This window comes from Arachis stenosperma, chromosome 4, assembly GCF_014773155.1.
Source record: "Arachis stenosperma cultivar V10309 chromosome 4, arast.V10309.gnm1.PFL2, whole genome shotgun sequence".
NCBI classification, from domain to species: domain Eukaryota; kingdom Viridiplantae; phylum Streptophyta; class Magnoliopsida; order Fabales; family Fabaceae; genus Arachis; species Arachis stenosperma.
In genome coordinates this window covers 44,335,067-44,351,839 of record NC_080380.1, presented here as the reverse complement: position 1 = coordinate 44,351,839, position 16,773 = coordinate 44,335,067, and the positions used below count along the sequence as shown (strand labels likewise).

Here is a 16,773-nt window from a genome sequence, read left to right as displayed (position 1 = left end):
AAGACGTTTTAGGCGTCTTTATCTTAGTGACTTCCTTTTTTAAATTCCTTTAGAAACATATAAAAAATTGTACCGATATCTTGTTTATTATTGTATCTACAAAGTGATAATTATTATTGTTTTACCATATTTAGAAGAATGAGATAAAACAAAAATAATAAACGAACATTTTTTACTTGAAATAAAAATGAACTGTCTATAAAAACTTTAAAAAATAAAGAATAAGAATAATCAAATAAAGAATTAACCAAAACTTAGGAGATTATACTTGAAAAATCAACCTAGGCCAAGCTGTTTTTTTTTTTTTTAATCTTTTTTCTCCCGTGACGGGGAGGGGAGAGGAATTCGCATGAAATTATAAACTCTAATTCGAGATGATTTTGGTATCATCATCATCTTGGATAGAACAAAAATGTTATTTCAACAAAATGAAAGACCGAACCTTTGTTATTGTTTTGATGAGAAAGTTTGCAGATATTGGTGACTGGCGTTTGGTTATCAATCTCTTCATTAAGAAGATGCTATAATTCTAACAAAAAGAAAATAAAAAAATGATTATCTAATGAGGATCATGTAGAATTTTGTCATGAACTAGTGATTGGTACTTTCAGGTTTCATTATTGTATATAAACTGGTGTTCTAAATCCTTATTATTTGATCTATAGAGTCTAACATTATTCTCATATCTTGTTACATTTTATATGTACTCAACTGCAGTGGTATACTTATATTTAATTTTTCTTAATTTTATGGTACAAATGTACAATAATTCACTATAAAATGGTGTCACGTTGGAAATGCCATTTCCAAATTAGGCCACGGTGCCATTTTCAGCAAACTTATCAATTTGAGTAATGTCAAGGAATGCATCAACTCCACTTGATTTAAGGAAACTGCAAAGATTGAAAAAATTACAAAAAAAAAAAAGAAGAAAGAAAATCAGATAAACAAATTACAGGTTCAATAAAATGCTTTCAAAGAGATAAATTATAAATAGTGTTAATATGTGACATACTCGTCTCTAAAAGCTCTTGCCATGGACCAACATCCTCCTTGAACAGATGATTGCATGTTCACAGCAATGTTTGGATTGTGAATACTCTGCCTCATGTGAACCCAACCATGTTCTCCATGCTCATCATTAGATACTTTTGCCCTGTATTTTTCACAATCAAGTTAGTTACTTTTCATTAAAAAAACAGCTTAATTTGGTTCTTTTACAAAAAATGCAAAAGACAAAGCCTTCCTTCAGAACTAAAAAAATAATAATTTTATCCTTCGTTCAAAAAAGCTACCGGATTACTTTCTTTGATTAAAAAAATTCATTTACGTGTATATAAAAAATTAGTTTTCAATCAATTATCATGTATAAATATACGTATTTGGTATCTTATAAAAAATTGTTTCACTACTTTAAACAAATTTGAGTAATCTGACAATTGATTATTAATTTAAAAAAAAAATGTGTAAATTAATAAATACATAATGATTAATTTGGTGAAAATTTTTAGTATACATAAAATATTTATTTAAAAAAATAGTAAGTATTGAATTCGTTGATTTAAACATGAATTTAAGAATGGGTTTCATTTGCATTTTCATTTTTTATTTTTATTAAAATTATTTTTATACTTTTCTTGTATAAAATTTTAAAAATAAAAAATATTAAAAACAAAAACAGAAATAAAAATATAAACTAAAGGCACCTTAATATATTTAAATCTTAGAAGACTAGTTTGCTAAGTTAGAAACGAAAATTGTGTCCAAAAAATGAGATCAAACTACTAGAATTATTCTATACGAGGTTTTTACCTGTACATGTAAGCGTCAATGGGTGTAGGAGTGTCATTTGAATCAAGCAGACACCCTTCACTCACCCAACAGTCACCACATGCATCCAAATCCCACCCTTTAAGCTTCCCTTCCTATTTAACAACAATGAACTCCATGAAATCTCAATATACGGATCTTCAATTTATTTGAAGCTTTAAACATATACACATACCTCAATATACTTTCTAAATGTTTCAATAGCCTCTGATCCTTTTGCTTTGGCATCTCTAGCTTCAGAGATTATATTTATCCTTAGCTCTACGGATTCACAAGGCTCTTCAAGATCTTTTATGAGACTACCAATTCCTTCATCATCAGCTGATCCGGCGAGCTTCATTCGCACCATTTCGATTATAATCTTCACCACCATGTAGGCGCCTTCACATACAAGATGTCTAAAAGTATTAGATAGATAGATGTTTACACATTGAGAATCAGTTAAACAACACAACTACTAACTAACCATCGTCGAGGAAATGATTCTCTTTAAGAGCACCATGGCCAGATGTTTCCATCATAAGATGCGTCTCGATTCCTTCGTCGTTGAGCTGAGCTCCCTTATCAATAACATTCCGGTATCCAACTCGGTAGAGGCAATGGTGTCCTCCTCTTTCAGTTATGAATCTAGTCAGTCCCATGCTTGTTCGAGCATCGGTCACTATAGTCGAACCTGGATTTTCCTTTAGAACAATTGCAGCCATGAGAGCGATTAACTTGTCACCATTTATTGGATTCCCTTTCTTGTCAACCACGCCACTTCTGTCCACATCGGTGTCGAACACTATTCCAAGGTCGGCCGAGTTGTCCAGCACGGCGGCTCGTGTCAGCGCCATGGCGGTTTTGTCCTCTGGGTTCGGGATGTGGTTGGGGAACATGCCGTCAGGGTTGAGGTGCAGAGACCCAAAGGTATCTGCTCCAAGTTTGTCTAACACATCCCATGTAAAGAATCCTCCTGATCCATTTCCAGCATTTACAATTATCTGCATATTTTGATTTTCTAATTTTAATAAATTTTTCTTTTTATAAAATATTCATCTCTTTTGATTTTCTTTTGGGTTTTGTGCAACAAAATTTACAAGTTGTCCATTTTAGTCATAACGTAACGCGTCTTACTACGTGAATATTTTAGCTTGTAAAACTAGTATTCGTAAACATTCTAAGACACAGGGTCAGTACAATTTTTTATTTTTGACTAGTAGTTAGTCAACAATATCTAAAAGCATTTGTGAAAAATATAGTATGAACGTGCTGAACAAAAAGTGTTGGGCTGCTAGTAAAAGTAATGGCAAATATAAATTATAATTATTGATCATTAAGTTTTTTTAAAAAAATATTTGTTTGTTAAAAAGCATTGTATTTCTTGATGTAATATGTACCGAAATTCGATGTGCTATAATGACATGTGTCAAGAGCGAAGAATCAGATTGCAAAATAGCAGAGTGTAAATACAGAAAAAAGATCCATGTTAGTGAAGTTAACCTGAAATCCCTGGAGTGGAGTGTCATAATGCAAAGGATGGTTGACCCTCTCCTTGATGATTTCTCTTAGATGCTTTGCATAAGTGCTCATGAAGTCAACCTTAGTTGGAAGAACGTTGAGCAAGGTAGATACTTTGGCCAACCTATTTGCATATTTATGAGCAGCTTTATCACATATCTCTTCTACCTGTTGTGAAGTCAATCCCCCTCTCTTTGTAAAGAACTTGAGACCATTTCTTGTGTAAGGTAAGTGAGATGCTGTCATCTGTGGAAAAAAATTATACCCATAATTTTAATTTTGATGCACTGAAAATATAAAATATTTTATACAATCATTTAATCATATTTGTTCTTTTAATATATAATTATTTTTGCTAATATAAACTATTTTACACGAACAGTGTATCAAAATTAAATTTTTATTCATGTTAACATAGCAAGCAATATAATACTTTGTTCATTGATATATTCTATTTTCAACCTTTTATATTGATAGAAATATATTCTAATACAATTTATATCTAGATATAGATTGATAATTAATCAAGAATCAGCAAAGAAATGGTAGCAAGAAGAATCAAGAAAATTATATGTGGCATACCATTATTGAGGCATCATACATAAATGGTGGCAACAATGTACTCATGAAACAAGCCGGTGTTGTGGCTAGTCCCATGTCATAGACCATGCAACCGGCGCGAGCAAGGCCAGCAAACACCGCCGCGCTGAGCTTAGTGCCGGAGATTCGAGGATCACGGCCTAGTGAGACCCTCACATTCTCCACAGGGTGTCCTTTTTCACTCTCCAAACCACGTATAACCCACTCTCCAAAACTCTCTACTATTGCCTCTACGGCGGGGGGAGTAAGGTCGACCGGCCTTCCTTTCTCGCCCTCCAACGCCACCCCTCTGACGTCCGAGCCGTTCTGAAGCCTCCTAATCTTGTCCATCTCTTCATCAACCACAACCTCGTCGAATTTCGTCGCGCCAAATGATTTTGCTCGAATAATAATGGACTTGTTGTATGGCACATAGAATGATGAGAAGCTAAGTTTGGTATTCAAACATTTAGGGAATGTTTTGAGGTTAATGTTATTATGCAAAGGTGTTGAGAAGTTTGGAGAAGTAGAAGCAGCAGCCATTGTTTTTAGTAGCTTTTAATTTTGTTTGGCGCTCTTCTTTCTTTGTTTGAATGAAACTGAAGTCTTGTGAAGATAAGGAAACTCAGAAGCATTAAACCATAACCTTACAAATCCATATCTTAGGAACGAAAATGCAAAAAATGAAAAAGAACAAAAGAAATATCTCCACCCAAAGAAGATTTTTGTTTATGGTTTTTTTGTCTATATTCCAATTATGATATTTTCAGAGCCAAAATGAGAACCTCTGGCATATTCTTTCATATTGCTTGTCTATCTAAATTAAACATGCTAAGAGATTTATATTTCTTTGTCATTACTTGTTTGGGTTTGATCAAAGAGAATTGACCATGATTTGTGGCTAGTGTTAGTTGAAGAACCAAAACAACTACTCATTATCAGCATATTTGCTGGCAGCTTCTAAAGTCTTGTCTTTACTGGGTTTTGAACATAAACCCTGGATTCAAGAACCGATTATTTAAAGTTAATATATAAATATTTTTTTTAAAAAAAAAAAGTTGATTTGACGTCACAAAATGAAAATGATAATTTGGGTAATAGCTAAATAAGAACGAAGATAATTCTAATATAGCTATATAGTTACATGGAACGCAATATGACTTCTAACATTATGTGAAAAGTATATCCATGGTGTTTTGATTTCTGATACCTAGATGAACTGTAAATTAGTATACAAACTGGTACACAGTACATCACCTAATTGATAAATTCATGAAACTATGAAATGCGGAAGGGGATAAACTTAGAATATGTTGTAAGACATGAATATAAATATTTGAAGATCATCCTTATGATCATAAATAGTTAAATACCAACAAAACATGATATATCAGCAACTCATCCTAATTCTCACTCCATAATAAGATGGGTTATATGTTAACAAAATCTTAGTTTGTGATAACAACATGATAAATACATAACACAAGTACTACTAAAGCAAGGGAATGATAATGAAAATGAAAACAGATCTAAAGTGGAACCCCAGATAAGCCCTTGGATTCAGGAACATCAAGCCACTCAATTTCCACATGAAGCTCACCAGTGTTAACATTTCTCAATTTTAAGGTCATATATTGGATTACTTTCCCATTAGTCCATATGATCTTGCTCTCTTCAGCAAGGCAGTTAGAGTCATTTGGTTCAATCCTCTTCACCACATGGCCCTCTGGCAGCTCGCTTAATCCCACCTTCACACACAGAAGATATGGCTTCAAGTCGATATCCGCTTCGCCCATCTTGTCGTCCTTGGTGAAAGTGTCTTTGTCACAAACCGTCTTCAAAGAACAACAAAATTCAAACCCATCAACAAAGTTATTTTGGCAAGTATTTAAGGGCAAATGCTAATGCGTTTCAGAGAAAGTAAGGAGTGCAATGCTCCCTGAACTGTATTCTAAATCCTAAACCTTAAATTATAAGTTCTAAATATGAACCATTGATATAAAATATAATAAATAAAAAACTAAGATTTGTTTAACTCCTCACTTAGTAAGAAATGTTTCAGGTTAAGGGCAAAACGCAAAAATCTTACATTCCTACACTCGGTGCCTTTTCTTTTTAGTTGGACAAAAAATCTGACAAATTTTTTTCAAGACAATTGCCCTGTTTCTGTTTCAACATTCAACCATTTTGTACAAGAAGCACCCCCTTTTAGCATTGCCTCCAAGAGCATATATCATTCTATAAAAGGTACATCCATTGATAAAAATCGTTATAATACTTACAAGATGAATGGGAATATTAACATCCTTAATATAGAGTGTCAATTCTTCATTCCACTCAGGATTCAAGCTATCTTTCTCATGACGAGTTTTCAGTTTCTGCAGTAATTAAAACAAGTTAAAATATTCAGACCAAGTAGTTTAGAGCATCAGAAAAATTGAACTATTGATAAACATTCACGTCCAAGCTCACTTTAAACAACATCATAAGCCAACAGGGTATATTATTCTGTCTTTTTTTTCTTAAAAAAAAGTGTAATGATACATATGGAAAACAGGAAAAGAAATAATCATATGAATGCACATCTTAAAATAGAATTAGAAAGCATCATTAAATAGACCCAGATGCTCATTTCCACATATGGCTGAAACAGAAAATGATAAAATTAGAATAACATAACATAAATAACAAGAATCAACATCCACATGATGATAATATATGATCTCAAGGTTCAGGGGTGCATGCAGCCATAAAAAATAAATTAGAAATAAAAAAAATAAAAGAGAAAAGGGTTCTAATAAGTTCTAAGTTCTAACCGTTTCCTCCAAGGTGACAAGGACATAAGGGTCACTGGAATCACTATCACAAGGTTTGAGGTTAGTGCCTCTTTTGATGCGTAGTTTGATGAGACCCAGAATGTTCTCCATTGAAAACCCACCTTTGTCTATTCGGAATTGCTATGTGCTAATGAAACGATGGAGAATATAATAAAAAAGTTGCTATTCTTGTTATTATTTCTCTTATTTTTTATCTGTAACACACTAACACTTACACACCCTGCACAATTTGATTTGTTTGTGTTATTAACTTATTATTATATATATGAATCTGAACACTTACAACTTTGTTAAACGCAAGCATCTTAAAACAACGCACACGACAAAAAACCAATCCTCAAACTTGGTCCACACCTAAAAAGGAATTGTCCTTTTTTTCTCTTTTTCTTGTGGTAGATAAACAAGTTACACGGTCAATAATAATTGTCAATTTTTATTTACACGTATTGGTAAAAACATGTGGCTCTCATGGATCACGGGCTTTTTCATCTCTCAATCTCTCAATATTTTTCAGGTAATTTGTTCGACTAAGCAAATGTTATAATAAATTCTTAAATAAAATTCTAATTCACAATAAATTATTCTTTGACCCGATTAGGAGCACTGTGAAAAATAAAAAAAAATGTATAATTTAAAATTATTAGGCAACTCAGTTATTTTTATAATTTTTTTTTTTGGTGACAGTTATTTTTATAATTTATAATTCATTTATTTTACTCTCTCCCTTTTTTCTAACGAAAAATAATAAAATTAGTCAAAAAAATGACCAAACTCCAATACCTGGCCCAGACTCAATAGAGACGCTCCAAGCCGCCAACGCAACCCGAAAATCAAACCCAAGATTGAAGATTGGTTCGAATGGGCTTGCCTTTGTTAGATGAATATAAGTTGGTCCATGCAAATTGGATATACCCTTCTGAGGCCAGAAAATTGTGGTTGCAAGTGGATCAGCAATGCAATCAGACGATACTTTTTTCTTTTGCCAAAGAATTTGATATTTTATTTTGGGGTTTTGTTAGTCTGTGTCCTAAAGATATTGGTGAAATATATAATAAAAAAAATTATTTTAATATTCTTTATTGTAAAAATAATTTTTTTATATTTTTAATATATTAAATATATCAAAAATATTAAAACGTTTTTTATAATATACTTAATCAATATTCTTAAAACACAGGATAACAAAACCAGTCATTTTATAAAAATTTAGCTGAAAAAATGGGAGTACTTATTTAGTTGTTTGTATTTAATAGCTGAAAAATTTTTATATTTTGTTTGTACGAAACCCAAAACTGATTTTGTTAATAATTTAGAGAACCAAAATGTAGTTACTAAATCAGTAAATCGTGAGGTTGTGTACGATTATTAGATTGTGATGTTTAGTAATATATAGATTTTACTGATATTCGAATGCATAATAATTGTTCATATCCTGACCCAATAATAAAGGTCCAGGATCAAGTAAAAGACCTAATCCAGAGGGTTGGGCCTCACCATTACCAATCTTCATCCTATGAAGTCGGTACTCACCACGACCTGTTCTAAAGAAGTCGGGCACGAGATTAGCTGGCGGATAAACACTCATTCAAATGAGTAACTGCCCCTAGAATCTCTCTAACCACTTCCACGAGCCATATCTTAACCTCCCTAAGATAATGGGATGGTTAACACCCTAAAAATATGGCACTACTCAACGGTGATTATTGGTTCACCGCTATAAATACACTGACACCCCTCAGGTATCTCTAAGTCCAATACTCTCTAGACCTGCTCACACTCTGGCTAACTTAGGCATCGGAGTGTCTTTGCAGGTACCACCCCCATCTCCTCGCACAAACAAGTCGGACGGAGCCTCCCGAGTTGCAGATCCATTCGGAATCCTCCTCCTTCACACATTTGGGCCAACCAATTCCATCTAGCCCATCAATCTCCGGTTACCCACCGTAACATTGGCGCCGTTGCCGGGGACCCGAGAGATCAACCACTGATGGCGGACAGATCCCACGAAGAAGGTCATGTGGAGACAGATTCTGAACAAGAGAATCTGGACACAGGCAATAACAATGCGGACTTCACCCTCCAACAGGAAATTAATGATCAACACAGGGAAGGTACCTCCGGAGTAAAAAACCCGAAGGTAAACTCTTCAGAAGGGCGCGAATCAGAGAAAGAGGGACCACCCCATGTAACTGAACTCATGGGATTAGCCCACAGTCGCCTGGAACAGTTAGAACAAGGACGAGAGCGACAAAAAGAAACTGAAAAGAACCTAAAAGAGGAGATGGAACGACGAAAAGAGTTAGAAAGAAAACTCTTAACGTTAGAATCCTCCCTCAAAGGTCGCAACTCCCGTGGCGAATGAGAAGAGCCGCCCTTAGGAGGGGAGGACCCTTTCAGCGAGGACATAATGAGGGCAAAAGTTCCAAGGAACTTCAAAAGCCCTGATATGGACCTCTATGATGGAACCACGGATCCAAAGCATCACCTGAGCAACTTCAAAAGTCGGATGTACCTAGCCGATGCTTCCGACGCCACGCGATGCCAAGCTTTCCCGACCACTCTATCGAAAGCAGCGATGAAGTGGTTAGATAGCCTCCCCCCGAGGTCGGTTACTAGCTTTGAAGACCTCTCAAGGAAGTTTTTGATGAGGTTCCCTATCCAGAAAGACAAAGTGAAACATGCACCGAGCCTCCTGGGAATAAAACAGGAGGTCGGAGAATCCTTACGAGCCTATATGAAAAGGTTCAATAAAGCGTGTTTAGAGATTCAAGACCTGCCCACAGAGGCAGTCATAATGGGGTTAGTCAATGGACTCAGAGAAGGTCCCTTCTCACAATCCATATCTAAAAGACACCCCGTTTCTTTAAGTGATGTACAGAAAAGAGCTAAAAAGTACATCAATATAGAGGAAAACGCTAAGTTGAGAGACCTGAGTTGGCGACCTGGGCCCCCTCCCTCAACAAAAGAGAGGGAAAGGGAAACCAAGAAAAAGGAAGAACTCGGTCTTAAGAGACCAAGAAAATATCACTCTTATACTCCTCTGAAAGTTTCTATAGTGGATGTATACAGAGAGATTTGTAACACTGAAAGACTGCCACCCCCTAGACCCATTAAAAATAAAAAAGGGGGGAGCTGCAGCGATTACTGTGAGTACCATAAAATATATGGTCACTCCACAAACGACTGTTACGACCTTAAAAATGTGATAGAAAAGCTGGCTAGGGAAGGTCGGCTTGATAGATATCTCATAGAAAGGTCGGACGGTCATGGAAAGAGAAAGCGAGACGATATGGATAGAAGAGACCCACCGCCGCAGACTCCAGAGAGACATATCCATATGATCTCAGGAGGGTTCGCGGGAGGGGGACTTACCAAATCCTCTCGCAAAAGACATCTCAAAAGAGTCTACCAGGTCGGAGAAGAGTCATCCGACCTCCCTACCATTTCATTCACAAAAGAAGATGGGCAAGGAATAATCCCTGGACACGATGATCCAGTAGTGATAACTATGATCCTAGCGAATGCCCATCTCCACAGAATCCTAGTAGACCAAGGAAGCTCAGCGGACATCCTTTTTAAGCCCGCTTTTGACAAGCTAGGGTTGGATGAGAAAGAATTAAGAGCCTACCCCGACACCCTATACGGATTAGAGGACACGCCAATAAAACCACTGGGATTTTTGCCCCTCCACACCACTTTTGGAAAAGGGGAAAAATCAAAGACTCTGAGTATAGACTTCATAGTCATTGATGTGGGGTCAGCATATAATGCTTTAATCGGCAGAGCTACCCTTAATCGACTCGGAGCCGTGGTATCCACTCCCCACCTTTGCATGAAATTCCCGACCTCAGCAGGGATAGCAACGGTAAGAGGGGATCAAAAGTTGGCAAGGAAATGCTACAATGAAAGCCTAAATCTGAGAGAAAAGGGCAGAGAAGTTCACACAATAGAGCTCGGCGGTGCAAGGCCAGAGAAGAGCTGCGACCACAACCGGGAGGAAAAACCGAGGAGATACAGGTCGGTAAAGAGGAAGGGAAAAATACTCATATAGGAGCCAACCTAGGGAAAACCCTAAAACAAGAATTGACTAAGCTCCTAAGAGATAACTCCGACCTCTTCGCCTGGAAGGCCTCTGACATGCTTGGGATAGACCCCGAGCTCATGTCCCACAAGCTCTCGGTTTATCCGGGATCCCGACCTGTACAACAAAGAAGATGCAAGCTCGGCCCAGAACGAGTCCTAATAGTAGAAGAACAAGTGCAGGCGCTCCTGGAAGCTGGCTTCATCAGATATGTCAAGTACCCAACATGGCTAGCCAATGTAGTGCTAGTCAAAAAACAGAATGGCAAATGGAGAATGTGTGTCGACTATACCGACTTAAATAAGGCATGTCCCAAGGACCCTTATCCACTGCCAAGTATTGATACCCTAGTGGACTCCAGCTCGGGGTATCAATACGTATCATTTATGGACGCCTACTCCGGATATAATCAAATCCCAATGTATGAGCCAGACCAGGAGAAAACATCATTCATCACACCCAGAGCTAATTTCTGCTACGTGGTCATGCCATTCGGATTGAAGAATGCAGGAGCCACATATCAAAGGTTGATGAATAAAGTGTTTTCCTCTCACCTTGGGAGTCTAATGGAAGTATAAGTCGATGACATGCTGGTAAAAACCAAGAAAGAAGTCGACCTCCTGTCAGACCTCTCACAAGTCTTTGACACCATAAGGCTGCACGGGATGAGACTAAATCCCGCAAAGTGCGCGTTTGCAGTGGAGGCAGGGAAATTTCTAGGATTCATGCTAACACAAAGAGGGATCGAAGCCAATCCCGATAAGTGTAGAGCCATCCTAGAGATGAAAAGCCCGACTTGTTTGAGAGAAGTCCAGCAGCTGAATGGCCGACTTGCAGCCCTCTCCAGATTTTTGGCAGGATCGGCACTAAAATCCCTTCCACTGTTCTCCTTATTAAGAAATGGATGTCAGTTTGAATGGACTCCTGAATGTGAGGAGGCGTTCCAGGAGTTCAAAAAGTTTTTAAGCCAACCTCCTATTCTGACCCGACCAGTATCTGGAAGAGACCTCGTCCTGTACTTATCCGTAGCGGACAAGGCTGTCTCATCAGCCCTGATAAGAGAAGATGAGGTCGGACAACATCCAGTTTATTTCATCAGTAAAGTTCTACAAGGCCCTGAGCTAAGATACCACAAACTAGAGAAGTTTGCCTACTCCTTAGTAATAGCCTCACGAAGGCTACGACCTTACTTTCAGGCTCACACAATAAGAGTCCGTACGAACCAACCCATGAAGCAAATCCTCCAAAAGACGGATGTTGCAGGGAGAATGGTTCAATGGGCAATAGAGCTTTCTGAGTTCGACTTAAGATATGAAACTCGGACGGCGATCAAAGCCCAATGCCTCGCCGACTTCATTGCAGAATACGCAGGGGATCAGGAGGAAAAACCAACTACATGGGAACTCTATGTAGACGGATCCTCCAACAAAATAGGAAGCGGCGCAGGCATAATATTGGTAGATGAAAGAGGAACCCAGATAGAGATTTTCCTAAAATTTGAATTTCCAGCTTCAAATAATCAGGCAGAGTATGAAGCCTTGATTGCTGGATTAAAGCTGGCAGAAGAAGTCGGTGCTACAAAGGTGATGATATACAGCGACTCACAAGTGGTGACCTCCCAGATAAGCGAAGAGTATCAGGCAAAGGACCCAAATATGAAGAGGTACTTGGAGAAAACTCTGGAGCACCTTGGGCGCTTTGCAGAAACCGAGGTTAAACACATAACTCGGGATCTGAACAGCAGAGCGGACGCCCTATCCAAGTTAGCAAGTACCAAGCCAGGAGGGAACAACAGAAGCCTGATCCAAGAAACCCTCCAGGAACCCTCAGTAGTAAAAATAGAAGACAAACAAGAAGTACTTGAGATAGTTGGTTTAAACCTCGGATGGATAAACCCCTTGGTCGAATACATGAAATTCGACATCCTCCCTAAAGAGGAGAAAGAGGCTAAAAAGATCCGAAGGGAAGCACAACACTACACCTTGGTGAGAAATATTTTCTACAGAAGGGGGATATCAACACCATTATTAAAGTGTGTACCGACCTCAAGAACTGTCGAGGTATTGGAGGAAGTACATAGTGGGATCTGCGGAAGCCATCTCGGAGCAAGGTCACTAGCCAGGAAAGTAATCCGAGCTGGATTCTACTGGCCGACCTTGCAGAAAGATGCCACAGAATTTGTGAAAAAGTGTCAACCATGTCAGATGCATGCAAATTTCCACGTGGCTCCACCAGAAGAGCTCATCAGTATCACTTCTCCATGGCCCTTTGCAAAATGGGGAATGGATTTGTTAGGCCCTTTTCCCCAAGCGCCAGGACAAGTCAAATACCTGATCGTGGGAATAGATTACTTCACAAAGTGGATAGAAGCAGAACCATTGGCCACCATCACCGCTCAAAGAAGTCGGAGGTTCCTCTATAAAAATATCATCACAAGATATGGGATACCTTATTCCATTACTATAGATAATGGAACCCAATTCACTGATTCTACCTTCAGAAGCTTAGTAGCCAGTATGAAAATCAAACACCAGTTCACCTCGGTGGAGCACCCGCAAGCCAATGGGCAAGCCGAGGCAGCCAATAAAGTCATACTGGCAGGGCTAAAGAAAAAATTACAAGAAGCAAAAGGAGCTTGGGCTGAAGAGCTCCCCCAAGTGCTATGGGCTTACAGGACAACGCCCCAATCCGCCACTGGAGAAACGCCCTTCCGACTAGTCTATGGCGTAGAAGCAATGATACCAATAGAAATCAATGAACAAAGCCCAAGGGTAATTCTCCATGACGAGATCGGAAACATACAGGGGCACAAAGAGGAGCTCGACTTGCTCCCCGAAGTCCGAGAAGATGCCCAGATAAGAGAAGCAGCATTGAAGCAAAGGATGACTACAAGGTATAACAAAAAAGTCATTCGAAGAACATTTGCCCCGAATGACTTGGTCTTAATCAGAAACGACAGTGGAGTCAACAAATCAGGGGAAGGAAAACTCGCTACTAATTGGAAGGGACCATACAAAGTCAATGAAGTTTTAGAAAAAGGTTATTATAAAGTAACCGACCTGAACGGCACTGAGTTCCCAAGGTCGTGGCATGCTTGTAATATGAAAAGGTACTACAGTTAAAAAGCGAACTCTACTCCCTGATGTACTCTTTTCCCAACTTCATGATTTTTTCCCAAAATCAAAGGGTTTTTTCTGGAGAAGGGTTTTTAACGAGGCATCATAGTAGAGGCTAAGGGAAAAAAGGCTATTAAAAACCCTTAGTAGCAAGAAGGTACCTCCCCAATCAATAAAGATCTTTTTTCATTTACAATATCTCTTACAAACTCCTTTCTATTTTCTAAGTCTTTCTACGAAACGCGCCGACTTAAGCTCGACAAAACGTGAAAATCCTATGAACCGACCTAGATGGTCGTCAGGATAAAACGACGAGGTACAAGTCGGTGTAATGAGGTTATAAAAGTTGATCATAAAGAACTCGGGAACATCCCAACTCATAAGTCGAAAGGAAAAAACCGAGTAGAAAAGAAAACGAATCGCAAAAATAACCTAAGTCATAAGAACTCAATAAAACAAAGTTGAGTATAAAGGGTAACAAAAAAGAGATTAAAGGCTGTCAAAAAGTCCTTAAACAAAAGGGCTCAGAAAAACTGACAAGCCAAAGAGAAAGGTTTTCAGAAAAAGATCAAGGAGACTTCGAAAAATCAGAAAAGCATACACGCATAAAGTAACTTAAACCCTTATCCAAAAAAGGGTATTTATTTTGTTAAGTTAAAACCCTTATTAAAAAGGGTACTTTTAAAATATTTGGTTTACGGCCTTAAAAGGCCAAAAGAAATCGTCCAAACGCCACCAACAAACAAAGAGTTTAAAAAAGGGGGGACTCACAGGCCGAGCCCCCATATAGCCAAAAAAAAAAGTTATTTCTGCAGAGGAGTAGACAGATCACCACCACCAGAGTCAGGAAGAGCGCCACCAGGATCAGAAAGAGAGGCAACCATGGGAGATGAAGAGGAAGTCGGAGGAACAACAGAAGAACTCGAAGCGTCCTTGGAACGAGGAGGGGACTCAATAATCCTCTGTCCCCGAGTCTTCAATTCTGACTCGGAAACGATTACGGGGGCAGGAGGATCTACAATAGCACCATCAATGACGACCTTGTCTGGATCTAAAGGAGAAAGATCCAAGTCAGGAGCAATAACTCCGACCTGCTCCTTGAAAATCCTCCAAGCCTCCTCGGCACCATCAGCGACAGAGTCCTCCAACTCGGCATACGCATTTCGAGAGTTCAGCAAATCCTTCTTCACAGACACAACATCTTGAAATAAACTCTGATAACTCTCTTGTGTTGTCTTCCTCAAACTCACCTCCATGTTGCATTGGGCTCGCAACTTACTCTCCTTCTCCCGAAGGCTATCTCTCTCTGCCCTCAGCTTGGCGACCTCCTCCTTCAACTCCCTCTCATGCTCCTGATAAGAAAGAAGCCTCCCCTCCAGCTCCTCAACCTTCGAGGTTAACCCCAAAGAGCTTAGAGGAGTCTTCTCAAAAATATCCAAAAGCTTGCCACAAACACCTGCCGCCCTAAAACTCTCCTCAGCCAGAGTGGTGAGGTGGTTTCGAACAGAAACATCATCCATACTTATATGAGGATAGATGTTCTTTCGGACGAATGCAAGAGCATCCGTCTTAACCCCACCATCGAAAGAAGAGCCAGACTCTAAAGTCTTGCGCTTCTTCTTCTCTGGCTCAGAAAGAAGTCGGGCGGAGGGGAGCGGCCGAGATAAAGCTGAAGAAGAAATCACAATGGGCCGAGAGGGAGTCCCCACGTTCTGAGGAGGAGGAGGAGGAGGAGGAGGAGGAGGAGGAGGAGAGATGATTACCCTGGTGCCACCAGCCCTGGCTCGGGACTTTGCTTTAGCCTCCTGAACTCTCTGGTAAGATTCTTGAGCATTCTTCCTTGCCATATCTGCAAAAGAAACAAACAGCAAAAACAACAAGTCGTCATTACCTCAAAAACGGCAGATATAAGTCGGAAGTAAGGAATATATATATATACATATATATAAGCTACCTAGTTGCGACCGAACAAAAGTCGGCGATCCCTGGAGGAATTTCTAGTATCCAAGTATGGGGCTCTCCCCCACACTTCTCGGAAAAACCCCACAATGGCCGCCTCCACCTCATCCAGGTCGTCCAGACCGTACTTCTCACAGGGGGAGGCCTCCAACCAATAGAGGGGAAAGTGAGGGGAAGAATTCTCATCCAAGAAGAAGGGGTGGTGACCCTCTACAACTTGCACTTTGAAAAAATAATTTTTGAAGTCGTGGAAGGATTCGTCAAAAAGGGTGAAAATTCTCCGACCTTGTATGGCTCGGAAAGACACCCATTGTTGCTTGTTATTTAGCCCACTGAAGGGCTTAGTCATGTGAAAAAGATAAAAGAAAATCCTCAAAGAGGTCGGAAAGTCCAAAGCGTGGCTTATAAATTGGTAAATTTTCAGAAAACCCCAAGAATTTGGGTGAAGCTGGGTAGGGGCAACTCGACAGTGGTGCAAAACAGACATCTCAAAATTCGAAAAAGGAAGAAAAACACCCAAACGGGTGATCATACATTCATACATAAAGAAAAAATGAGGGGCCGCCTCATTGGCCCTCCCAAAACAAACCCGGTCTTCTGGACTCGGGACTACCAACTCATACTTTGGCTCGTCCTCCTCAGAAGTACAAATTCTGTGGTGAGTACGAAGATGGGTAATAAACTCAGCATCAACCAAGGGTTCCTCCCCTAGGACCGTGACATCAACCCATTGAGAAAGAACATCTACGGAAGCCATTTCTTTTTCTTATAAAGGGTGACAAAAACCTACAAAAAAAAAAGAAAAGGAAAATCAAAAACACGGTCTCTAAAGGGAGGAGATACGGAACCAAAATCTACAAACCAACCTATC

General features: G+C 39.0%; 2 protein-coding genes across 3 annotated transcripts; both read right to left on the bottom strand.

The window, feature by feature from the left end:
• Positions 1–598: 598 nt before the first annotated feature.
• On the bottom strand, positions 599–4,569 carry LOC130973180 (uncharacterized). Its single transcript, XM_057897618.1, has 7 exons — positions 3,913–4,569; positions 3,313–3,576; positions 2,297–2,813; positions 2,006–2,211; positions 1,813–1,925; positions 1,016–1,156; positions 599–893 (listed from the first exon to the last, which is right to left on the bottom strand). Exons 1-7 carry the CDS (start codon positions 4,450–4,452, stop codon positions 812–814), a joined length of 1,863 nt encoding a protein of 620 aa, XP_057753601.1. The 5' UTR covers positions 4,453–4,569; the 3' UTR covers positions 599–811.
• A 442-nt stretch (positions 4,570–5,011) lies between these two features.
• LOC130976258 (protein C2-DOMAIN ABA-RELATED 7-like) lies at positions 5,012–6,986 on the bottom strand. 2 transcript variants are annotated; one of them, XM_057901072.1, is made up of 3 exons: positions 6,726–6,986; positions 6,192–6,287; positions 5,012–5,744 (listed from the first exon to the last, which is right to left on the bottom strand). In XM_057901072.1, exons 1-3 carry the CDS (start codon positions 6,834–6,836, stop codon positions 5,439–5,441), a joined length of 513 nt encoding a protein of 170 aa, XP_057757055.1. In that variant the 5' UTR covers positions 6,837–6,986; the 3' UTR covers positions 5,012–5,438. The 2 variants fall into 2 exon arrangements, with proteins under 2 accessions (XP_057757055.1, XP_057757056.1); XM_057901073.1 differs by lacking the exon at positions 6,726–6,986 and adding an exon at positions 6,382–6,655.
• Between the last annotated feature and the right edge of the window lie 9,787 nt (positions 6,987–16,773).